Source organism: Brachypodium distachyon, chromosome 3 (genome assembly GCF_000005505.3).
Source record: "Brachypodium distachyon strain Bd21 chromosome 3, Brachypodium_distachyon_v3.0, whole genome shotgun sequence".
In the NCBI taxonomy this organism is placed as follows: Eukaryota; Viridiplantae; Streptophyta; class Magnoliopsida; order Poales; family Poaceae; genus Brachypodium; species Brachypodium distachyon.
In genome coordinates, this window is record NC_016133.3 from 849,768 (window position 1) to 875,812 (window position 26,045).

The following is a 26,045-nucleotide window of genomic DNA, read 5'->3' on the forward strand; positions in this document are numbered from 1 at the left end:
AAAAGTGTTAGTTCTCGAAACAAATACAAAGCGAATACGAAGCTCAATGCACTGGTTGACCATGCTGTACATTTTTTTTGTCAGAAGAAGGGGAAATGACTAAGGATATTTTTTTTGACCGGGAAAACGGCAGGAGAGGCTCCTACCATGCAATTATATTTGAGGTTTGAGCTGACTAAGGAAATTCAGGAAACAAAAGTGTTAGTTCTCGAAACAAATACAAAGCGAATACGAAGCTCAATGCACTGGTTGACCATGCTGAACACCCATAGGCTGGTCGAATCTAAGAAAACCCCGAGAACTTCCCACCTTTGGACATTTTTCTGAATATATGTCAGCTGATGGCTTGGCAGGTTTTATCAGATGAACACCGTCTCAATGCAGTAGCAAGGAAATGAATAGTATAATTATCAAAAAAAGTGCATCTTGGGCTTGTGATTTTTTTTAATATAAAGTGACGAGCTTCGCATGTGTATTCGCAGTCGGTAAGCATTGCAGATCAGACAACAAATTGACAAGAGAAAACATACATACAGGGAAGGATTGCCAAGATGAATTAACTCAGAAAGCATTTCTTTTCTTCTGAAGAGATCAAAGTAAGGGTCTGAAACATTGCCCCCCAATTGTGTTGTTTGAAGTTCACATCAGCAGTGTGCATCGTGTAGTTACATTTCAGGACCAACATTGTTATTGGGGCTATACATATTCAGCTGAAAACAGTGGGGGTAAAGAGGGTCGCAACGAAAGCAGGAACCTTCAGACACTCCTTGAACACAGGCTACCTAGTGAGTTATTCCGGATGTTGTTGGATCACATCGAGGCGTAAAATGTCGATGTCTCTTCTTCTGGAATCGATTCCTTTAGTTTCCCTTGTGTAAATCTCTTCAGCATTTCCAGGGAAGCTTTCGGTTGGTCCATCGGAACCATGTGGCCAGCATTGTGAACCTGCGTTTCCACAGACAAACAAATTAACTGTCAGTAATCTAGTCAGGCCATATACCAAAACTTGCTTCTGATCATCCTTGATCTAGTGTAAGTTCTTTACGGAGCAATAGGTATCAAGGTAAAGTGCTTGATGACAACCTTGAGGAAACTGAGGGCCCCATGGCTCTTCAAAACTCCAGCTTTGGTGTTATCTACTGTAAACGATGCCTCAGGGGATGATGCAAAGTCTGCCTTGCCAGACCATTCCATGGAGTGAACCCACCTCGAGTTTCCTGATCAAACATTAACAATGTTACACTTGATAAGTTGATATCTTAACTGAATAATGTGATGATGGAGCCAATTACAAACGTAAGGCTAACAATTAACTGTATTTCAAGCATGACTAGTGCTAGTATCCTGTCCAAGAAAAATCAATGCATGTGCTGCTACTTAGCATAGAAGGCATTTGCAATGATAAATTGGTTATGATGTGGCAAATGTGTAAAACAACTCTAATCCTTACCAAGCCAGTTGCATATAAGGTCATACTCCCCAGCATATATAAGCACATTAATTCCATCCTCAAGTAGAGCTGGGATGCCAACTTCCAGATTCCTCATCCAGTCTGTGAGCATTGCTTGATAAACTGAAGTGCTGCATGAGACAAATTCAATATCACCAACTCCAATTGCCTGTCTGACCGCTTTATCACCAAAGAACTTATCCAAGTTTGAGAAGTCGTAGCAAAGTTTGCCTTCGCACTCCTTCCTGACGTCATAATACTGTAAAGAAGCCATTAGTATGTATCAGTCTTAGTCAATTGATTCAGCTAATAAATTTGGCAAGAATTGCCTCCTTACGTTCTTTGTCCCAACAATATCCATGATAGAGTTGAAAATAGTATTGCAGACCATATATGCTGCCATGCAAGATGCTTTCCCGTCTGTACCTGAAACATCAGTAGGTCGTAAGTAATGGTTTGATCTGAATAAATCCTCAGGATGGGACTTGAATGCATTGTTTAGTAAGACAATCATATACGAGGAATATACAACTTTAGACTTTAGTCAACCCCATTACCCTAACTGGGTTTGTTCAACCTCTTCTACCAGCAATGATCATTCAGGAAACTCAACATGTAAATATTATGTTTATATCAGGCAATAGCATAACAGTGCTTTTGTTTTATGCAAATGAATTACATGGAAATAAAATGTTTAGCTAAAAAGCTTTAATATAGTACTGACCACAAAGTTTTATTGCAAATTCGCATGGCGGGATGTACTTGTTGATCCTTTCGTAGTCAGATTTCTTGATAAGGTTCATGTCCAAAGCATAGTCTGTGTAGGCTTTGTATTGGATTGCTGGATCCGTGAGACCGTTACCAATTGCAAATCCCTAGAGTACAAACAAGGAAGAGTTTTGAACATTAACAAAGAATTAATGGAGATTAAAATAGATCGTAAACTTTGGTAAGGATCCTACCTTTAAATTTATGTGGGTCCCCTCATTCGCTTTGTTTCCTTGGTGAACTCGGCTCGCAAATGCTGGAATGTAGTGCCCAGCATAAGATTCTCCAGTTATGAAGAAGTCATTCTTTACAAATTCTGGATGCTTCTTGAAGAAAACCTGAAATGGAAGTTAAGAATAAATGACTAATACACATTGTGTTTTATGTTTTTACTCAAGTCAACAACTCGAAACAATCAAGCCTACACAACTCGGTTACATGAATCCTTCTGTTCCATCCGGCTTATCCAAGGACAATTTTTTGGTAAGTTATCATTTACCACCTCCAATGAAGCTATCCAGTCAAATTTGGAATGTTCTACTGCATACGAGCATTATTATTCCTGAAACTAACATTAAGAGCAGAGTGCCTTCCTATGTTTATAACCTATATATTGTTGATTATCTTTTACACTAGAGAACCTTGTTGCTTCTTGGTAGAGTATTTATTGAATGAATCAACAAAGTTTCTATAGTGTAATAAATAACAATACGTCAGATAAACAAGTAAAGCAGCAAAAAACAGATTCAGTTAGAAGGATCTGTAGTAGTACCTGGAGGAAGTCATACAGGTCATTGCTGACCCCTGTCTCGTCATGCCGAGTATCACGGTCATCGGAGCTGTAGCTAAAGCCAGTTCCAGTGGGTTGGTCAACAAATATGATGTTCGAAATCTGCAGGCAGCAACTAACATCAGCATATAAGGATGTCAGAGAACCTAGAGACCAGCGTGATGTAAAATCAACATAATCCAGGAGCTTGACTACAACCAAAGACCTTGAAATCGACCTTATCGTCCTCACAATAGATTAACCACGGCTAAATATACCTTTTTTTGACCCACTAGTAACTTCAGTTCAGATCGAGCTGCTTCCGTCCAAATTAGGTTCCAGCACGATCTGACTATCTTTATCGCTTACGTATATGCCAAGTGAGCACAACGGTTTCTCCAAAGAATCAGGAATCATACTAGTAGCAATTACTGACTACTAAACAAACGAAACAAACATTGATAACGTAGTAGTAATTTGATTTTTTTTTTAGTTTGACCTTGTCCCAGCCGAACTTGTTCCAGACGAGGGACATGTTGTTGGCGATGGTGAAGGGCCCGTTCTCGTAGAAGACGGCGAGCTCGCTGCTGCAGCCCGGCCCTCCGGTGAGCCAGATCACCACGGGGTCCTCCTTCTTGCCCCTCGACTCGAAGAAGAAGTAGAACATCCTGCAGCAGCAGCCATCCAAGCACGTTCAAAATTCAAATTCGAAGTTGAGAAATTGTTCCTCCTCAGCTCATCAGATTCGCGTCCAGAGAAGGGATCGCCGGGGATTTGGGAGGCGATCAGGCGACGTGGGTGGCTGACTGACCTGGCGTCGTGGGTGTTGGGGAGGCGGTAGTAGCCGGCGTGGTGGCCGAGGTCGCCGACGCCGTCGGGGAGGCCCGGCAGCGTCACCCGCCGCTCCAGCAGCTCCCCTGGCGCGACGGCTTCGGGCGCGTCCAGTCCCAGGCCACCGCCGGTGGGGCCGGCGCCGTTGGGCAGCAGGTTGAGCGCGCGGATGAGCCGCTCCGCCTGCGCCGCCGGGAAGCTGGCGTCGCGCGGCAGCCGGAGCCCGTCGTCCGCCCCGGCGAGGCCGAGGCAGGCGACGAGGAGGCAGCAGCAGAGCAGAACGAGGCGCGAGGTCGTCGTCGTCGTCGCCATTGCAAGGGGAAGGAAGATCGAGGGGGGGAGCGGTTTCGGTGGGATTCTTGGTGCGTTTCTGACGGGAATTTATAGCGCTGCTGGTGGTGGGAGCTTGCAACGGACTGCTCTTCTTCTTCTTCACTGAAGATAAAGACTTTGCTTCGAAGCAGCAATATTCCTCTTTCACTTTTTCCTTTTTTATTTTACAGAAAGCAATTCACACGTTTACTTTTTTTAATTGATTTTTTTTTGCGGATAATTGATATTTCTTTTCTTTTCCTTCTCGTAGTTATTACAGACGTAGTGTAGCAGTATTCTGCAATCCTAGGCTGAATCGTGTCAATAGTTAGCTGGAACTAAACAGAATCCCAATCCACATTATCTGTTCTTTTTCTTCAATACACACACACAAAAACACACACATTGCGTGTACTTTTGGACTAGTTCTTTTTCCCATGTCTCAGTCATTTCAACCGCTAATTGGATCGGAACGAGTACTCTGTACAGTTATTTTCGGACGGGTTGAGTAGTATCTTTCTGCTGATCCATTTATCTGTTAAAGGAATGAAATCTTTCTTCTGACCTGAAGGTCCTGAACTTGAGGAGGATCAGTTTCAGTTTTGTGCTGTGAGCCTGTGACGAAGCTAACTGAAACTGAATTCCCGTCAGGTAAAACTGCCAAATTACTGCACGTATCTAAGGATCGGTCGACAGCTGGGTTGCGTTCGGTCGTTAGCGCCGAAGGATCTGACTGAATCCTCGACTCTGAATCTCATTTCGCTTCTTCTTCTTCTTCTTCTTCTTCTTCTTCTTCTTCTTCTTCTTCTTCTCTCAGCATCTGAATCCGTTCGTTCAGGTGTTGTCACTGTCAGTTCAGCACTTGAGCTCTACCTTGCTGGACTCTTCTTCTTCAGTTCTTCTTCTAGCCTAGTTCTAGCTCTACCCTTCAGAGCTCCAGGCAGGCAGTCAATTGATTCAGCGCACGCACGGTAGAGTGCACGCAGCAGAGCTTAACCAAAAACACAGGAATGTACCAGCACCACCAGCAGCGGAAGCAGCAGGGTTCCTTGCACGCAGCAGCAATGCCTAATTGAATGAATGGATGGATGATTGATTGTGATTTGATTCAATTCTGTCGTGGATTGTAGATCCAGACTCTTGATCACTGGTTCTTGCGTGTAGGGGGGAGTAAAGTACCTCTGTACCTGCAGCATATATGGCTGCAGAGATAAGTAAGGAAGAGAGGCAGATTGCTTTAATTTGCTTTGCTTTGCTTTGGCTCCTCGCAAAACAAACAGTACAGCACTGCCATTCATTCATTCATTCATTCTCACAGTGATAGCATAGCATGTGCCTCTGTCTGTTCTTTGCTTTGCAGCAGGATAAGGCCAAGAGCGAAGAAGGGTTCAGAGAAGCAACGGCATATATTGGGAGTCTGATTGCTGTTGCTATTTGCCGGATCGACGATGATACAAGCTCCATGCTGCACACCTCCCGGCCACTTCTCTGCACGTTTTGGACTAGATCACATCACATCAGATCAGATCGATGTTCATCCAGTGGAAACATATATAATGAGGCTAAAAGGGCTTAAACGGCGCGCAGTTTACATTCTTAACTCAGACCAAACTCTTTCTCCATTCAGGGCTTGTTCAGTACTCACTCCGTTCCATAAAGGTTGGCGCGTCATTGAACTAGAGGTGCAACTCAAGCCGAGCCCCACTGGTAATGGTGGAACCAAACTAGGCCTCAGGGTTTTACCACCAGAATGAATGACCATCGCTACAACCTCAGGGAATATACCAGCATGAAGTGATTTTTTTCCCCTTTTGCAAGAAAAGTACAAATAGCACCGGAAACGAAATCAGATCCTGAACAAGGGATAGGATGTCACAAACACTGCAGAATGAACTTGACACATGAAAACTGTAAACAAGTTTATGGGGGAAACCATTGAGAAAAACCAAACTAAGATACAATGCCCACTGGAGTTGGTGTGCACTCCCAACTCCTAGCTATAACCATATAAATATAGACACAGCATGTTGGAGAGCCAAACACACTCGCAGGATCACTTGGTCAATGACAAGAAGGCTTCTTTCTGCTGGCAAACAGCTAATAGCATTGCTTACTACTTGGTACGCATAGAGACGCTCCTGGCAATTCACCATTTGCTTTCAGTTTTTCTCTCCGACTAGACTCCACTTGATAGAGGGAAGCGAACCAATACAACAGCGCAATGTCCTCCCACTGGCTGAGTCCCAACAGCCGACCGTAGCTTTCATCTGCTTCTAAGATCCATCACACAGTGCCATTCCATGCAAGCAGGACGCTGGCAAAGCAAGGACTTCCAGCTCCATATGATTTCCTTCACATGGAAAAGCCAGCCCCAGCTCGATCACACGTATTCGCTCGGTATCAAATTCATCGCCAGCCTTTTTTATTTCATTTGGATCTCCGTGCGGCACTATCACTCGCTTCAACGCCAGGCAGCCTCAACGCATGCGCAAACATCCTTTTGGCCGCTCCAGTCTGCTCTTTCTTCAACGTTTCGGCACTAACACTAGATGTCTGTCGGGTTTGAGCAGATGGGCTCCGATACGAATTCCCGTCAGGCGAGCTTGAGTTGCACCTCCCGACATGATTCTCTCTACTACCTGGCTTATCTGCACACAGGTTGTTCGTGCTACTTGTCTGGACATATCGTCCATTTACCGGTTCCTTCCCTCTGTTTTTCACCACGGCAGTTCTCTCTTTTGGATCTTCAACTCTTTTACCAAGTGCGTGCGCGATCATCCGTTGAGCAACAGCAGGAACATGCCTAGATTTTGCTGCGGAAGTGTCCTTTTCCTTGGTTTCATGGGTAGCAAAGATTCGCTCACGAGCAGCTCGGTAAGCAGCTTCCCTCTCCTTTAGTGACGCTGCTGAAGGTGGCGCTGGATGCTGCAAGGGCTTCACATCTGAAAGAACAAGGTTTTCTGGTTCTTTGTTTTCTAAACCTACACGCTTACCTGTCAAAAACATCCAGAGATCCAAGCCGATTACAGATTGAAACAAACACCAGCCCAAAATGTTTGATTGAAAGGTGGACATTTTACCTGTATCAGTTTTCAGATTCAGGCTTTCAAAAGAAATAGTGTCTTGGACATCTTCAGCCTCATAAGTGTTCTGAAGATCTGTTAGAAAGCGTGTTTTTCAAGCATTACAAGCATGTTTTTTTAACAAACATGCAGGAGCTCTGCGTAATTACTTTATAGAAGGAAAATAAGTCATGTGCAGCTGGTTGCCAGAGAAAAGGCTGGCCAAAAAATACCTAAACGCAGGATACTAGCTGAACCATACAAGAGCTGAAAATAAAAAACTGGGATAGCTAGAAGCTTTGCAACGCTCATTCATACTGTTGAATATCTTCACGAATTTTGGAGGCAGTAATCACAAAGTTTTAAAATGAAGGATTTGCATGAGATGAGAGATCATATTTTACATGTACAGAAATACTTTTTTTTTGCCAACGATGCATTTAAAGTTTTCAATGATGATACTAAGAAGTAGATCACGGATATTGGTGAACATTAGCCTATGCCGTAGAAGCATCAAAAAGTTGAGAATCAAGTTTGCCACCCACTTGTGGCGCACAAAGGCTAGGCTGCTTGTTTTGTTTCAGCTGCAGCCAGATTTTAACCCTCTTTTGCCAAACATCCCTTGGTAGCTATGGACTATGGTACATCAAATAAATTTGAGTATCTGAGCACAGCCAAGGACTGGCCACTCTGTACTTCCTGAGTAGAGCTCACTTCTTCTTAGGAAAAAGTCTGAAAATATTTGTTTCCACTATGTGCGACCCATGATTTGTGTACTGGGATGATATAACTTTGAAATAAAATGGCTGTGTGCAGAGGCCGGGGAGTCCCCCCTTTTCCTTTTTTTTTTGTTTCAAACAAGCATCTGCATAACCATTACGGAGTACATGATAAAGCAAATAAACGCTTGAAGAATGATTCACCTGTCTCATTTCTGGTTAGCACAACAGAAGCTGAAGAACCATTGCCGTCGTCATACTTCCATAACACATCACTGATAAGGACAGGAGGGCTGCAACAAATAAGACAATAAAATTCAAAACAAGGTAACATAATAACTGCTCTGAGTTTATCCAACTAACAATCTGTAGCAGAGTTTTTTAGGTAAATATACACTTGGGGGAAAAAAGAGAAAATTGGAAAGAGCAGCAACAAAAGGTGATCCTACCATAAAGCAAGCATCACATGACATGCAAAGGTCACAAGTTCTTACAAGTTGCAAGAGGGATATCCAAGAAACAGTCATTCCACATCCACACTCTGAATTAACACAATGTTAAGAGTGGGCAGGCATGCTTATCTTTAACTATGCAGATGACCATATACATCAAAGTGGGTAGCCATATGTACGGTATAGAGCAGTAGGGGTACAATTAGAGTGAGATGGCAAAGAATAACTAAAAATATGTGAACATGCACAGATGAAGCAGGTTTGGTTTTGATTCCCTTGTAGTGCACATGTTTTCTTTTGCATTTAGTTAAGTGAGCATAGGTAGTGAGACACCCATACTGGTATTTCGGTACGATGTAGGTCGTAGTTTGAATCGATTCAAAGAATAAAGGTTTATCATGGTTCAACATACAGTAGAAACAAGGCATGACAGAATGAACAGGGATACACGGCAAGACGGAAACCCGCGAGCATATTTGGCAACGACATACATGGCTGTTTCAGGGCAGCGTTGGAGAACTAAATGTCGATCGTCGCCCTCGCCAACGGATTCATGAGCGAACCTAGGGAGTGATGCAAAAGCAGATAAATCAGCAAAGAGTTGTTACCCATTATATTGTCCAGCGACTTTAGTATGAAAAGGAACAGGAAGGAGCACCCGAAGATGTCAGCAAGGCGATGCAAAAGAAGGCGGTTGTAGGAGCTGGTGGGCTGGAGCTCTATGGTATTACTCCCAATTGCCCCATGATGTGCGCTGCGATCATGTTCGTCGTCGTCTTGGTAATGCTGCTGTAAGAGAGCGACGAGGGCCTCCTCGGTGGAGAGGACGAGGTGCTTGCTGTAGAGGTTGTCCTTGATGAGCGAGGCAAGCTCCTCAATCTGCTCCAGAAGCAACACCCCCCAAAAATAGCAAGGCAGTTAAGGATACACTTGTCACAGGAGGTAGAAGAACGCAGATAGATTACTTCGGTGCGACTAGTCTAGCAACGAAGCAACGGATTACCATGGCAAATTGGGTGGTGTCCATCCCGGCCCTAAAATTCAATCCAGCAAAGATGGATCTTGCGCTGCGCTCAACAACATCAACAAGAAGAATCACCTAATTGAATCGAATTGAAGCATGGATGGCAGGGGGGGAGTTCCTTCTAGAAATCGTGAAGGCCAATTGGGTCTTTAACTGATAATCGCTGGATGGAACACAAGCTCATACCTCGAAACCTCAATGGCCAGAGATTTGCGGACGGAGTGGAGGACGCCAGCAGCAGTAGGGACGAGATGACCGCGACACGGGAGAACGGGAGCGGCGATGCTCGTGGGCCGGGGATTGAGGCGCCGGGCGGACGACGGTGAGCTATGGCGCGCCGGCCGGCGGCTGTAGGACACGCGGTGGTGGTGCGTAGTCAAGCAGGAGAGGACTCGGGGAGGAAGAGGAAGAGAAAAGGGAAAGACCGGAGTAAATAGTTCTTTTTTTTCTATAAGAGTTCTAAATTGTTTGTTTTTAAGATAATTCTGATTTTTTAATGGGAAGATAACTTCTAAATATGTACAGTATATACATATAAATGGAAAAATGAATTGACAAGAAGGGTGTAACTCAATGTTCATCATTTTTTTTACTTTGTGTTTTTAGGTTGATATTTTTGTCAAGAAGTTAATGGATAGGTCGGAGAATTTGGTGATAGAGTGAGTAATTGTTTTTTGATGCTAAGTTCACACGGTACCATTGCCAACGATCGAGCTAGTCCTCGCTAAAGAAAAGAGTGATTGTAGTTCACTCAATTTAGAAACATTTATTTCTCGGTTGAAATTATTAGTTGTCCGATTAAGATTTTCTCATTTTTTTTAGATATTTGATGTTTCTTACGGGTGATTTAGAAATAGTTCTTGGTTGCCTGGAAAATAGCAAAAACATAAAAAAAAAAGAGTTTTCCATACGGCTTGGTTCCATTTTAGGCATTTTATCTAATTGTGGTTATGTCACTGAGCATATGCATATTGTTGATTCAGACCCCTGTTGGAACATGAGATCTCCTTTTGCTTTAAAACCTTGTCCCATGTATCTCCCTCCCTTCCTCGCGCGAACTCTAAGAAAACAAGGATAACTTTCAAACGTCCGAGCTTATAGTCACAAAATTGGCACGGTCTTTCAAAAATCTAGTTTTTTAGAAAAATTATGTAACATGCTTTTGAAAACATACACAATAAATTTCATCGAATTCAAATATTCATCTTGTAAAAGTCAAGATCTCAAATGCATCATGTGCAGCCTAGAACAAATGTTCAATCACAGTAAACAATCGACGATGGCTTGAAAAAAATATAGGTTCCCCCAAAAGAAGGATGAGTATTTTAAAACCAACAAAGTCATCCTGCTACCTCTTCTAGCGGTAGCGGCCGTCCGACTCGGCAACTTCTTGGCGGCGTGAAGGACGACCCTGAAGCCAAGTCATGCTCATCGATGGACATGAAAGGATGAGTCAAAGATAGGCTAATGCTAATTGATAAATCAACTTGCTAAAATGACATGACGAAGGAAAGCATCGGACACGCCATCAACCGTTGGAGCGGGTAACCGCGCCGAAGAAGGTACCGTAAGGGCTGTCAGGTTTCGGTTTTCGGTTTCGGTTTTTTATGTGTGGGCTGCTTTTTCCGAGCCAATATACACTACCACCCTTGAAGTTGGCCATTATTTACCTGTCCGATGCCATTCCCTGAAACCAGAGCCCAGAGACCCCGAATGCGAATCCCATTCTACACCCGCTGTTCTCTCCCCCCCGAACTTCCTCCATCCCGCGCCCTTCCTCACCCGCCTCCCGCGACTAGGGTTTCCGACGCCGGCGAGCTCGCCCCGCCCCAATCGCCGCTCCCATCCGCCTCCGGAAGCCGCCGAGGAGCAGCGGTAGCCCCCGTGGTCCTCCTCCTCCTCAACCCTCGTCGACCCTCCGCCTCCTGTCCCGACGAGCGAGCTTCTCCCCCCATCGCCGGCAACGGCCTGCGCCGAGCCGCCCGCACCTGTACCGCCGACGGCCTGCAACCGGATCCGAAGGTAAATCAACGGCTCAACCAGGCGTGCCTGGCTGGTCTCGATGCGCGAATTTATTACATACAGGTTTCCGTTTGATGATTCGACAGCGGTAGCACTGTTTGCCGAGGGCGACATTCCGTTGCCAAATCCTTCTGAGCTGAAATGTAACTGGTTCTCTTGCTCGGGTTCTCAGTATAAGGAATGGAATTGGGAGGGAGTAGTGTCCGGCTTCGGGCCAGATAAGGAATGGAGTTGGGAGGGGAGTAGTGTCGGGCTTTGAGACGAATAAGGAATGGAATTTCCGCGGAGCAGCAAGCGATTTGAATGCAGTGGGGTACGCTAGACGTCAGTCCGAGCTGAGGCAGGAGCAATGCTGGGGGATCGAGTAGACACGTTGAAGCATGGAATTCTTCCTTGTGTCCAAGGATCGAGTTACTGCCCATGCCTTGTCAGTGTTACATATGCTGCTGCTGACTGTTATTTACTACCTTTTGTATTACGCACCATTTCCCATCTACATTCCATATTGGTCATGAAAGTCATCGCTCACCGACTGTTATCCCTATCATAATAATTACAAACTATATAACAAGATGGTGCACCCTCTACTATATGCAGACAAATCTGAAGTGCCCAGCTTGTTAATTGATTGTTCTTGCTATTTATATATAACATTAGGTCATGAAGGTTGTATGTTTAACTCATATTTTATATTGGAAAATAGTGTTAGCCTTCCAGTTTAGCTTTTTCCGCTTATTTATTTTTGCAATTTTCATCCAAGAGCCAGTTTACAGATTTATGTAATCTTCAGTGAATTGTATTTCAGGTAGCTCTTTGACTCTCAATGTCGTCCACAAGGAAAGTGAGAAATGTGAACAAACGCTATGCCAAAATCAATGAAGATTGGCAGGATAAGGAAGCAACAACTGTTCATAAAAGTAAAGTGCGAGTAAGTATCTACACTCTTCAGTGTCTTGAATGTACTAAAGCAACTTTGATTCATCTAAATATAATTCATGTTCTAAAAGCACAAATATAATTCATGTTCTAAGAAGTACAATGGCAGCAATGATAGCCCCAAATTACATGCCAGTAATATGTGGACAAAAATTGGCTGCTGGTCTTATCAGAGTTTCAGTCCCAGCTGACCTTTTTTTGGAAGAAGTGTCTGCTGGGTTTCATTTTAAAATTGTTTGCTATGCTGCCTGTCATGTGGTCAGGGGTCACTACTTTTGTTTGATAAGAGCAATTGTCTGATGTTATCAATATGCCAGTAGCATTGACTCTAATTTTTTTTTACCAATCATGATGACCAAAATATAACAGAAAAGCTCGTTTTCAACTTTTTCAACCTTGAACTCTTGCCTGACATCACATTTCTACCTTGAAATTGGTCCGAGATTTAGGACCCTCACTCTTAATCTGTTCAATTTTCTATCCAAAGTGGATTTTTTTTCACTCCTTTCGCTGACAAGGCGGTGGTTGCTGATGTGGGAAATCTGAAATAGTAAAATCAGAAGAATGGTGAAAAATACATCTGAGAAAGCTAGAAAAAGAGAAGAAATGATACTCCCTCCGACCCATATTACTTGTCGTTGATTTAGTGCAACTTCGTACTAAATCTGCGACAAATAATATGGGTCGGAGGGAGTACATTAAATTTGAAAAATCATGATTCTTTAAGAGAAAAAACAAAATCAGAAATATATTATAGAACGTTCCTAAACTCTGTTCTATGGCTAAGGATGTGTAAAAGGTGACCGTACATTATCTTCCAGATATTCAAAAACCAAGAAAATCAGTAAAACATGAAACTTTATATAGTTTGAAACATCAAGTGCATCTAGATAATCCATAAGAACAATAAAATTTGATTTGTTTTCTTTAGATTTCGCCGTCTTTTCCGAGTTCTCTTATATCGTTTTTGTTCTTCCAACCCTTAAAATGACTTTTCTGATCATTTACCGATTTTTGAATTATGCATTGTGACGTTTTATCTTTTCTCTTGTATTTTACTAATTTTATCCCTTATTTTATCGAGTTTTTCCTGATTTACATGACACCCACAAATGACACCCACAAAGCAATCAATTTTTTTGCCACATCAGCAAAGCAGGGTCAAATTCATACCAAGTGTCAAGTGAAAACCACTGACACGTCAGCAAAAACCAGAGTGAAAAATTACTGATGGGTGAAAATTGAACATGTGTTAGGAGTGTACAGTTTAGGGTCCCAAATTGTACTGTTTTGGAGTTGGAGGTTGAAATGTGAACTGGCAAGAGTGCAAGGTTGAAAAATGGACTTTCCTTTTGTGAATCAACAAATTGGGTTTTCTTATCACAAGCAATTTTGTCTCGTATTTTTCCACATTGTGCAATATCCTGAACTTGTGTTTGCTTATATAATGCATTATTGTTGCATGAACTGTCAAGTACTAGTCAATTTTTCTAGACACCTTATATTTCCCTGGAAAAAAAAGTTCCAAGCATGAGTTTCGGGATTTGTAATGCATTCGTCTGTTGTATATATGGCTGTACTGTGGTTTATTATATCAATTATGTATTTATGTTATTAATTATTGATGTATAAAGCATTCATTTGCAGAAGAAAAAACTATCTGACCTTGGTTCTCAGTGGAGCAAAGATGAACTAGAGCGCTTCTATGGAGCCTATAGAAAATATGGAAAGGATTGGAAGAAGGTTTGTTGCCCTCTTTATTGTGGAGTGATATTAGTTCTATTAAACAGTTAGAATTTGTTCCTTTAGGTAACCACAAACCACCTTTTCACTGTAGTGTCCCATACTCAGCATGGTTGTCCATGAAATTTATCATATCAAGTAGTGGTGTTGCACTTAGGAGACCCAGCTGGGCTATTGACGTGCTTGTGGTCTTGGGTACCTGGACTTACCAGTCTGACTGCATGCTAGTTATTTTCAGTTTTATGAAATAATAAAATTCCAAAGTAGTTTTGTAATCCATCATGTCATGCTGGTATACCATCTATTTGCACACATCGTATGAGAAGCTAATGCACTATATTACACATACACTTTGACGGGAGTCACAGCACTGTCCGACCTACCGAGAATTTTTTTTGTGTATAAAACTATATATTTTCCTAGATGCTGCATTCCTCAAGGAAATGCAACTCTGTGGTTTTCAAGTTGTAGCAGCAGTGGGGTACGCTGGTACTGCATTCACTCGGGGTGGTAAAAAGGTGGGATTATTCAATCCAAACGGTGGGACTCAACTAAGGGCCCACCCGAACCTGTCTGTGTTGGCTTGTTTAGTTGAAACCACCCAGGCTGGCCTTATTTTACCTACTTACCTACATGTCTGGTCCTTGGATTGCCATCTAGCCTGGTAAAGTTACCGGCTTCGTTTCCTCTGGTCCCAGTGGTTGGCTGCACCATGTTTATTAATTATTATATCTTATTTGAGACGTTGCTTCATATTACTGAATACTCATTGTTCATTTTCAACTTGCAGGTGGCTGGTGCTGTCCATGATAGAACATCTGATATGGTGGAGGCTCTTTACAACATGAACAGGGTAAATCCCAGCCTTGAGCCTTCCTTAACTATACACCGGTCAAGCTGCAACTGATTTTTGATAACTGACCCAAAGTGCATAATCAAATAATTTTGGCTCTTCTGTATACCAAGATCTCGGATTCCATCCATTTGCTTTCGAACCCTATCTCCCGCTATGCACCTATGTATTTGTGACAGATTGAATAGATTGTTCAGGCAGCAAAGCTCATTTTGTATTTCTTTCTTTTGCTAATTTCACAAGTTCTTTTTGTTATTTATGTTTACGCTAAAAAACTGACCAAGCTCCGTGGTATGTTCAGGCATATTTATCTCTTCCAGAGGGGACTGCTACTGCTGCAGGTCTGATAGCAATGATGACCGACCACTACAATATTCTGGTGAGAATAAACTTAAATGGGTATAGACTTTAGAGCTTGTTCTCTTGGGAGCTTCTGTAGTTCTTTTCATTGATACCTGAAAAAATGTCGTGACTTGTGAATTTTTAAGAGTCAAAAGTTGTCTATGAATTCTATGAAGTGTGTACTAAATGTTCTTTGATTCTTGATAGATGCAGAATACGTAAATAGTTCACGCATCAAGATACAGATTCCAAGAACAAGAACTATTTGTCTAATAGTAGTCATCCGTGTTGGCTACTTTAAGCTATTTGATAGTTCTGAGGATGAATTCTGCATTGCTTGACAATCATTTGTAACACCTTGCTTGAAGCATTATTTTAGAATCGTGAACAGAAATGAGTTTATCTCATAAAGGATTACCATAATGCCTGTGTACTATAGTTATTTTAATGAAACAAGTTCCATTGATTTTCTAGTTGATGTCAATTTGATGACTGGCGTTGAACAAATAACCCATACATCTAACAACTGTCCAAGCCCAGCTGGAAAAACTCTACAACTGTACTGTTGATCTTTGGCATATGTTATGTAAATGCCATTTGTGCAATATTATTTCCTCACTAACGGTCCTTTTGGTACATGCAAACATTCGCCTGCCTCAATGCGCTTCTGAGCAAGGTCCGACCACATTTGAATTTTTGTTCCCTATGCTAAATTAGTTATGTGTAACCATTGAAGCTCAGAACAAATGTCACTAAAATTTGGGTTTTGTCCATTGCCTCTTCTTTACTGTTCAGAAAAGGGGGCTTTAGTGTGCTTATCAAGAATGCTTATAACTAAGGCCATATGTTATCGACTGTAGGATGGAAGTAACAGTGATCATGAAAGCAACGAGTCACCGAAAACTTCTAGGAAGCCACAGAAGCGTGGCCGTGCGAAGCTTCAGTCTGTGTCAAAGACATCTGATACACGCTACGCTGATCTATTGCAATCTCAGCCTTCTTCCTCAAACTATGGATGCCTTTCTTTGTTGAAGAAGAAACGTTCTGGAGGTAATTTCAATATCAAATTCTAAACGTGTTACAAGAAACATAAAAAAATTCAAGCATGCTGTGAATAATAGTACATCAATCCTAAGTTAAGAGTTCAGTACTATTTTACGATGATCATAATTTTGACAAAAGTTCCCACAGAATTACATCAATGATACTACTTTTTTCTTGGCATGGCTTCTTAGCTTCGGCTTCTCTGGCTAGAAGGTGAAGTTAAGTCCAACACCTCTTGTCTCCACTTAGCTTTTTAAGAAGCTGGAATCTACTCCCTGTTTCCAAGCTGAACTCCACCTTAGAATCTAGTCCTCCATGAAAAAACCACAAAAGCTCATATGAACGGATATGTTTCACTGAAGTGGCTTTTGTTGTAACATCATTTGTCATGGACTCTTAATAGGGACTGAAAACGCCTCTTGCTTTTACTCTATATATGTTATCGTACCTCTTATCTGTTTGCATGTGTTCCTATTTTTTCACACTCCAATTCAGACCAACAGCTCTTAAATGGTTGTAAAATGTGACCTGTCAAAGTTAACCAAAGTATTGGTGCAATTTGCTTCATAGCGCCTAATATTAAGATCACTGTCTAAATATAAAACCATGCTGTATTTTTTTGTTCTGCCTTGAACAAAGAAAATAGGATTGAAGTCTTGAAACATGTCTAGATTTGTTTGTAGGGAACAGGCCGCGTGCTGTTGGAAAAAGGACTCCACGAGTGCCTGTTGCAAGTATGTACCACCGAGATGACAGGATAGGTCCATCAAATAGACAATCAAAGCCAGATGCTAATAATGGTGATGATGAAGGTGCTCGTGTAGCTGCGCTAGCTCTGGCAGAGGTCGGTCAAAGAGGAAGCTCACCTCAGATTTCTCAAACACCCGGAAGATCCAGTGACCGCCTGTTCTTGTCTCCTGTCAAAAGTATTGACAGAAAAGTAAGAACCCATAATAGTCTTTATTTATTTTAGACACCTATCCTGCAAAGCTCTTGCATGACCAAATTACTTGGTATGATGCTTGTAGAATGCAGACTCGGATATCGGAAGCTCAAAGCTCCATGGATTTCAAGTAGATGCGGATTATCCCGAAGGTAGCTTAGGGAGTAGGGAAGCAGAGACTGGTGACTATCCCAAAGATGCTTCCTATTTTATGAATAATGGAGGTTCTGCATCTGGCAAGTCTAAGCAGAAAATAAAGAAGTCTCAGAGGAGGAAAAAAAAAGCTGCACAGAAATCAGATGACCAATTTGAGGATGACAGAGAGGCTTGCAGCGGCACTGAAGAAGGACATAGTGCCAGAAAGGCTAAAGATGAATCAGAGGTGGACGCAGTAGGAACTTCATGGCCATCTAACAAATCAAACAAAAGAAGCCGCCAGTTGTTTTTTGACGGTATGTATGTGTTTTAGCAATATCGTTTAGATTTTGGATAGCAGTAATGAAATTAATGAGTTCTTTCTTCTAGTCCTGATTGGCCTTTTTTTGCAGATGAAAGTTCGGCTCTTGATGCATTATATACATTAGCTGACCTATCTGTGAATATTCTACAGCCATCTTCTATTGCTGAATCTGGTTAGTCTTATATCATATTAAAATTCTAATATTTTTTTTCATATTATATTAGTTTTCTAATTATGTGGTATGTGGTGTACTGGTGTCTGAACCATCCAATGGACCACTTAGCAGGGATTTGTTTAGTACTAGAGTCTAGAGTTTTATTTTTTCTTGTGGAACCTAATCCTGTAGACTTAAAGGAGTTCTGCATAAATTCCTATACATGTACGGTCCATTTATAGTCTCCTACAGGTCTAAACGTGCCCCCACCACCGGTGTTGCATTATGTCCTGGAAGAAATGGATGCAACGAGTATATTATTTTGTGAGCATCTGGATACATTGTTGAGTATTTTCTGGGCAACATGTTGTGCTCTGCATGAGTATAGACGTTTGGAGCTTGGGCTCCAGTGAGCTTGAAATTTTCAAGAATTCAAAAATGGTATCTAGAAGTTTCAAAAAATTCTGGAAACAATTGTTGACTAGTTTTTTGATGAAAAATAAAGAATTGCTTTGACATGTGAGCTACACAAAAAAGAAAAATTTGTTGACCATTATAGATGTTTTTTCATGTATTCCACAAATGGAAATATTTCTCAATGAAATTTATAGGCGTGTAGTACACATCCATATTTACATGTAGATTTTTTCCAGAATTTTTGCGAACTTTAAAATGCAAAATTTTTGCGAACCATCCAATGGACCACTTAGCAGGGATTTGTTTAGTACTAGAAAAACCAGGCTCATCGGAGCCCGGGACCCATTTGAGGTTTTCGTGCTCTGCGTTGGATATATACTGTAAACAAAGATTTGTTGTATCTGCCTTTGATCTGTTTTACTGCAACATGCTTAACTCCATTCACTGGCTTCTATTTGTGAGACATGATTTGTACATGCTGTGCGATAATAAACTTACTAGCTAAAGTAAGCTAAACATTTGACCAGGTTTACTGATAGATTGTTTGTAAATTCTAAGTCATACCTCCATGTGAAAATCTCAAAAAATATGGACAAAGGTGACATTGCAGAATCAGCTTTGTTGATATTATAAATTTGTAGTGTTTTGTTTTTTATTTTGCTATTAATAGTAATACTGCCCCTAATCATTTCCCAGAATCATCTGCACACATTAAGGATGAGAGCAGAGACAACGATTTTGATGACAAGCCTAGTGTGCCTGCAGCACTTTCATTATCTGAGAAAAAAGAGAAATCCAGAAAAATGAAAAAGGTCAAAAGGCAGTCAGAAATTGCTGGCAATGAGATGGTTACTCGGAAAAAGGCTAGACTTTCTAAAGATCCTCACCATGATGAGGGTGCTATTTCTGAAGTAAAACAGCAAGATTGTAATGTTCAAAAGGAGAAAAAGAAAAGGAAGTCTGCAACAGGGAAGGTAATTCCCAAACTATTTTCTGTTCAACTTGCCAGAAGCGAAGCGACCATACTGTTAGCTCTATAATTTTCTTATGACATGCATACATTTTTCTGCTTTATGCACAGATCCCTAAAGATGAGAAGAAAGATGAAAAAAATACAATGAATGATATTGAGAAGACTGAGGTGTGTAGTCCTTTTGTTGTGCTGTCTTCCCATTCATTGCTTGTTCCCGATAAACATCTTTCAATTAATTCTTGAATATTTTATTGAATCTTGGACTTAAGTTAAGTTTGATGCAAAATTGAACCAAGTATTTAGTACTGGAACGGTGGAACCACACTAACTTCAGTTTCAACCACAGATCCAGTAGATTATATAACATAGGGAAATTATCAGCTAAAGAATTGTCACTATGTCAAACATCATTTGAAAACCTAGTCTCACTGCCAAGATTTGTTTAAATCCTTACAATATTATTTTTTCCAGTCGACAAATCAGTCCAACGGGGAGAAACATTCTGGCTGTGTTTTATCTGCGACAGTAAGGCTCAGTTTGAGGCTGCTGAACTAGTGAAATGCTGGACTTCTTATAATCTTCTGTGAGAAAAGACGCAAAAGAAGGAAAATGTTGGTTAACCAAACGCTAAAAATAGGCAAAAGCTGGTTGAGCAAACATAATTATCATAGTCTACAACAATGCCAAACAAGGCCTAAGAGATTGCCATATTTTTAACAATTTCCTGACACAAACCTTAACTTCCATCACCATCACCATTTAGTAAGAAGACTGATATCAATCTTTTCTCAGATCTTTAATACCTAACCATCCATTTATCTTGGGACAAAACACCTGACGAGACAAGGCGATACTATTTTTTGTATGACCTTTGTTTATATGAAACTTCTCTTATCCAAGTTCTGGATAGTAGTTTGAGGGAATAAATTCATTGATACACCTTAATCAAAGTAATACATGCCTTAATCGACTAACTCTTACCCCTACTGACAAAACATTCCCCTTCCAAGTATCCAGCCTTTTGTAATTTTGCCTGGGGAACTTACTGCTACTAAGTGTGACTTCCAAATACTCGAAGGGGGACTAACTATTTGATACTTGAATATCTCTGAATGGAAAATAAATCTCTGGTCCAACACCCAACACCAAGACCTCACTTTCGTTAATTTCTTAATACCTGACATAGCGGAGTTACTTTTCCTTTTTGCCCTGTCTGCTTAAATGGAACTGTAAATTTGGTTGTATGTCTGTATATTTGCTAGGTTTCTGCTGAAGAAGGGAAGGTATCTTCTAATAAAGGCAGGCATGCTCGTGTTAGTCCTGTTTCGAAACAAAACAAGTCGAAAGCACAGGAAAGTTCTCCAGCACATGCTGATTCTGGAAAAGAAGCCATGGATATTGTGGAGACAACACAAAATGCAACAACTCAACAATCTGACTTGACATCAAAGGCTAGAAGCCGACGCAAATTAGGCATTTTGAAAGCTCTTGCTCCAGAGTGTAAGCCTGCTGAGGGTACCGATGGTTCCCATGATAATGTTTCTTACCCAGTGAATAACGTTATCGATCTTAAGGTTTGATATTGTTTTTATCAAGATAAATGTGTTGATCAATGCATCTCATCATTTGCAAGGTGTAAAAGTCAGAACTAATATTTACGCCTACCTGTTACAGGACAAGCTCTCCCACTGCTTATCTTCACGTTTTCTCCGTAGATGGTGCACCTATGAATGGTTCTACAGTGCAATTGATTATCCATGGTTTGCGAAGAGTGAATTTGTCGAGTACTTGAATCACGTAAAGCTGGGTCACGTACCAAGGCTAACTCGCGTTGAGTGGGGTGTTATAAGGAGGTATGTCATCTTCAGTTGATTTGCTTGATTCAGCCTTGTTTGTTTTCTGAGACTTCCCTTTTGCAGTTCTCTGGGAAAGCCACGTCGATTGTCGAAACAGTTTTTGCATGAGGAGAGAGAGAAGCTTTTTAAGTATCGCCATTCAGTCAGACAACACTATGATGAGCTTCGGTCTGGTGTTCGAGAAGGTCTACCAACTGATCTTGCCCGACCTTTAGCAGTTGGACAGCGTGTTATAGCCTGCCATCCCAAAACAGGGGAACTTCATGAAGGGAGTGTTCTGACTGTTGACTATCATCGTTGCCGGGTTAATTTTGATCGACCTGAGCTCGGTGTCGAGTTTGTGATGGTAATCAATATCTATCTACTATCTCTTTTGACTATTCGGTTTCACTTTATCTTTTGTCTTAAAAACATTTTCTGTGGTTGTTTTGATTTCTTGTATTCCATTTGGTTTCATTTTATATCCTTTGGTTTAAAACGTTTTCTGGTGATTTTTTTTATTTCTTGTACTCTTAGTTTGGAATGCATGGCTTTAATAAGTTAGTAGAATACCTAAACATAATTATGGCTGTTTTTTTATTTTGACTGAACATCTCGCAGATCACTTTGCTACTCATCAAGTCATCATATTACATTAATAAAAACGTTAAAAGAGTGACCATTATATTCAATTGGTCGAGAGCTTTTCTGGTACTGTAATTTCATTACTAGATGTTAATTGTTACAACAGAAACTGAATTCTTTATATTTGGTAGTAATGGTATGACTGCCTTGATGAGCCTACAAGTTTTAAAAGTTGTTGACGCTGAACTGAGAAACTAGAGAGACATTTTCGTTCTGTTTTTGTTCTTTTTGTTCCATGTGTTCTGCTATTTACATTTAAATATACTTAAGATCAAGTAGATCCTAACAGAACCTGATAAATTTGGCATGACAAGAGTACCTTTCTAGGCAGTTCTCTACCAATATTATATTTACATGTCAAAACTAAATATCACAAAAGGATATTATTGATCAAAGGTCAACACCGAGGGAGAATAGCATACAATTTATGATTTTTTAGGGAAATACAATTTATGATTTGGGTCTGAAAGATGTTCACCAGATTTTTATCCAAAAATTGCAAAATAGAAGTGCTTTTAAGAACGCCATGGCAACTGGCTAACAAAGCCTCAAACCATGTTTTTTTTTGTGAACAAAAAGAAGGATAATCATATGATTGTATTCGTGCAGTCCAGTATGCTTTAATGTGATTTGTGTTTCTCGCACAGTTAGACCTGTTCATCTATATTTTGTACCCGAGAAAGGGGACATGCTTATGGAAGAATTTTCTATTTGAATGATGTAGTAGCAACAAAAGAAAATCCTTTTTTATTGCTTATGAAAATATAATTTCAATCACCACTGTAAAAATGAAATATTTATCTTGTGAAAAAGGTTGGTGTTGAGGAATTTTTTAACTTTACAGGATATTGATTGTATGCCACTACACCCACTGGAAAACTTCCCTGAATCTCTCAGACGGCAAAACATTGTGAATAAATACTACAGCAGCTTCTCGGAAGTAAAGTTTGAGGATCGATCCAGAGAGTATGGTGGTGGTGGTGTAGCAAGATTCGCATCAAATGTGAGTTTTGACACTGCTGATGCAACCTCACATGTACTTCATAGTCACCCAATAAGTATTTTAATGAAGCAAAATGTGGAATAAACTAATTTTTTCCGTTTGTTGGATTTCTGCAATAGGGAGACACATTTGATACGCACGCCAAAGCTACAGTAAACGAGGTTACAGGTGCTGCACAGCAGGCAATGTACAGCCAGCCATGTACACTGTCACAGATACAGGAAAGAGAAGCTGATATAAAGGCTCTTGCTGAACTATCACGTTCTCTTGATAAAAAGGCAAGTGCAACGGGCTTGTGCCTTGCGTTTTCTCTATTGTGAGGGTGCAAATGGAAATAAGTGTGATTACTTCACTGCCTTTGTTTCTTACAAAGTTGAAACCCACAACTGAGGGTTGGATGTAGACAATTCTATGTTGGGTTTCTTTTGGTTCCCATGTCAGGCTGTGACTGTAGGGCACTAGAATCGTCCAAAAACCATTGTGGGGCCACAGTTTTTATGTTTGCGCCAGTGAACTTATCTTATGTGCTACTGTATAATAATTTAGTGTCTACACATGTTTTGAGATTTTTACATATTCGCGTGCGTAATATATCTATGAACTGTTTAATCTTTGTAGGAAGCTTTGCTAGTAGAGTTGAGGCACATGAATGAAGAGGTGTCAGCAAAGCAAAAGGACGGGGAAACTATCAGCGAGTTGGAGCACTTCAGGAAGCAATATGCTATGGTGCTTGTACAGCTTAGAGATTCTAATGATCATGTAATTTTCCCAGTTCTTCGTGCCATCTGCAGTTCTTTATGTTTTGTTTTGATTTCACGCACTGACCAGATTACACAATATATTTTCATACTCAGGTGGCTTCGGCCTTGCTTTCTCTGCGGCAACGTAACACGTTTCATGAGCATCCATTACAGTCATATCCTAAATCTACAGACAATGGTGGAGCTCTTAATGGAAAACTAGAGCCGTTTAACCATTTTGGTTATATCAATCAAGAGTCTGGATCCCAAGTGATGGAAATTATTGAGACTTCGAGGTGCAGAGCAAAAACGATGGTTGATGTTGCTATTCAGGTTAGATAGTCACACTTATTCGTATTTCTGTCAGTATCATGACATGTTATCCAATCCAGGAGTCCTTGATGTTCTGAATCTATTCACTGCATGGTTACCATTTGCATCTCGTGAAGAGCAATTCACTGCATGGTAATAATTTTGAATTATGTACTCTCTCCGTCCCATATTAAGTGCTGAAACATTACATGTATCTAGACATGTTTTAGTGTGTATAACATCCATATTTAGAGAAATTGAGTCACTTAATGTGGGACGGAGGGAGTATGTGTTTTGTAATGCAGAAAGTAAAATCTTCTGAACTAGCTCGTGAACCCTGAGTTGCTCTTGATCGCTTTGCACTAACAAAGAGATTATACACCTGGTTGAGTCTCAATTGGCAATCTAACAGTGAATATTGATTCAATGGTAAAATATGTGAAACAGACAGTTAATAAGTAGAGTAAGTTGCTCTCTGCACCTGGTTGAGTCTCACTTGTTTCACTTTGCACCAGGTATTGCCGAAGTTTTCACTTTGCACCAGGTCATGCACAATAACATCGCACTTTGCACCAGGTCTTGCACAATAACATCGCACTTTGCACCAGTTCTTATAAAATAAATGTTTGAAAAAAATCATACATACATATATTATGGGACGAAGTATACAGGAGTGCATTTTGGTTACAAAATATGACCATCTGCGACCTTTGCAAAAAATATCATGTCCTTTTCAGACATTTATGAACTTTTAACCAGAATATCATTTTTTATCTAAACCAGTCACACATGTTCAGTTCAGTTCTTGACGAACTTGAATGTTAAATCATTAGAGCAGGATTTGTTGTTGAGGCACGTCCATATAGTGCACCCTCTTAGTTATGTTTATTGTTGGATACAAGGAACATTTAGCTTCTAGACTTTATTTATTTCTCTGAAGTATTGCCTGTTTTATTCTCACATTATATTTTTTGTACTACTGGAAGGAACATTTTTGCTTTGTTTTAATCTTCATGTCAACCTTCTTCTGTTAACTAGGCAATGTGCAAAGTAAGTGAAGGAGAGAATGCTTTTGCCAAAATAGGGGAAGCACTAGACAATCTGAGTATCCGTGGTACAGGCTCTGGTTCTAGCATACTGGGTATAAGACGGATACCTCCCGATTCGGGTCAGGCAAATTCAACCTGTCAAGATAACAGCACGTCTGGCCGTTTTGACCCTGCAACAACCAACACTTCCAGTCCAAGATTGAGCAACGGCTATGATTCCGAAGCCCAATTTCCTTCGGAGTTGATCTCATCCTGCGTAGCTACCGTCCTTATGATACAGGTAAATGACACGGATCTCATGAAACGCTGCCTTACTATGTCTGGTGGTCTAATAATGTCGTCGCTTCCATGCATCAGAACTGCACAGAGAAGCAGTGTCATCCTGCCGAGGTTGCGCACATTCTCGATTCAGCGCTTTCACGCCTACAACCGTGCAGCTCGCAGAATGTCCCGATCTTCAGAGAGATTGAGATGTGCATGGGCATCATCAAGAACCAAATGCTGGCGTTGATACCTACTCCTAGTGGCTAGTGCCGTGGCCTACATTTTTCTTTCGTTATACATATGTAGGCTAAAAACAACCTGACAACGGTATGTACAAGGTGTATCCTATTAGTTATTATATTGCTGGTGCATGTTATTAATTATTATTATTATATTCGTTGACCCATGGAAATTATGTCTGTAGTCTGCCCCTCAATCTGGCGTTGAAAATTTCACTGCTGCTTGGTGTTTCTATGATGGAGACACTAGACCTGGAAAAGTGGAAATGGCCAACTGCTGGCATTTTAGACGTATCTCTATATGTTCTGTCCCATATATGTGTACTGTAATTGTATGTATGTCTTCCATTGTTATGTAAACCAGCAAGAAGGAAACAATAGATGTTCTTCCAGCGTCTCCATCTGTCGGTAACGATTTGGTGACATGCTCAGTACGTGATAAGTTATGAAGACTTTTTCTTTACTCACGGAGCTCTTGCATACAATCTCTTTGGAATCTTAGGTCGTTTTAGAAATGAGAATAATCTCTGCCTCGTTTATGGTCGACCACGCATCATTCCACAAATTTCTGACTACCCACCCGGTCACCCCATCTTGGTTTAGTCCTGTAGACGAAGAAATCATTGACTAAAACATTGTTCTTTTAACGGAAGCCAACACTTGTACATAGAAGAATTCGTGTCT

At 40.9% G+C, this 26,045-nt stretch overlaps 3 protein-coding genes across 6 annotated transcripts; 1 reads left to right on the forward strand and 2 right to left on the reverse strand.

Moving 5' to 3' along the window:
• Positions 1–543: 543 nt before the first annotated feature.
• On the reverse strand, positions 544–4,265 carry LOC100834205 (serine carboxypeptidase 3). The gene is made up of 9 exons (XM_003570755.4): positions 3,799–4,265; positions 3,487–3,655; positions 2,991–3,110; positions 2,413–2,556; positions 2,175–2,325; positions 1,788–1,876; positions 1,451–1,709; positions 1,084–1,217; positions 544–945 (listed from the first exon to the last, which is right to left on the reverse strand). Exons 1-9 carry the CDS (start codon positions 4,128–4,130, stop codon positions 811–813), a joined length of 1,533 nt encoding a protein of 510 aa, XP_003570803.1. The 5' UTR covers positions 4,131–4,265; the 3' UTR covers positions 544–810.
• Positions 4,266–5,912: 1,647 nt separating this feature from the next.
• Positions 5,913–9,809, reverse strand: LOC100822764. Its single transcript, XM_010235390.3, has 7 exons — positions 9,574–9,809; positions 9,367–9,430; positions 9,022–9,242; positions 8,855–8,926; positions 8,116–8,204; positions 7,211–7,288; positions 5,913–7,123 (listed from the first exon to the last, which is right to left on the reverse strand). Exons 2-7 carry the CDS (start codon positions 9,388–9,390, stop codon positions 6,558–6,560), a joined length of 1,050 nt encoding a protein of 349 aa, XP_010233692.1. The 5' UTR covers positions 9,391–9,430; positions 9,574–9,809; the 3' UTR covers positions 5,913–6,557.
• Positions 9,810–11,093: 1,284 nt separating this feature from the next.
• Positions 11,094–25,762, forward strand: LOC100842465 (protein ALWAYS EARLY 2). 4 transcript variants are annotated; one of them, XR_731121.3, is made up of 21 exons: positions 11,094–11,409; positions 12,215–12,337; positions 13,993–14,088; positions 14,879–14,941; positions 15,243–15,320; positions 16,144–16,333; positions 16,999–17,267; positions 17,356–17,722; positions 17,819–17,902; positions 18,998–19,275; positions 19,383–19,442; positions 20,537–20,848; positions 20,949–21,127; positions 21,194–21,476; positions 22,599–22,757; positions 22,877–23,035; positions 23,376–23,516; positions 23,612–23,830; positions 24,848–25,138; positions 25,216–25,449; positions 25,547–25,762. XR_731121.3 is itself a non-coding variant. In XM_010235392.3 (20 exons), the coding sequence occupies exons 2-20, from the start codon at positions 12,233–12,235 to the stop codon at positions 25,387–25,389; spliced, it is 3,507 nt and encodes a 1,168-aa protein (XP_010233694.1). In that variant the 5' UTR covers positions 11,094–11,409; positions 12,200–12,232; the 3' UTR covers positions 25,390–25,758. The 4 variants fall into 4 exon arrangements, 3 of the variants coding, with proteins under 3 accessions (XP_010233694.1, XP_010233693.1, XP_010233695.1); XM_010235392.3 differs by having other exon boundaries at positions 12,200–12,337; positions 25,216–25,758; XM_010235391.3 differs by having other exon boundaries at positions 25,216–25,758.
• The last annotated feature ends 283 nt before the right edge of the window (positions 25,763–26,045 follow it).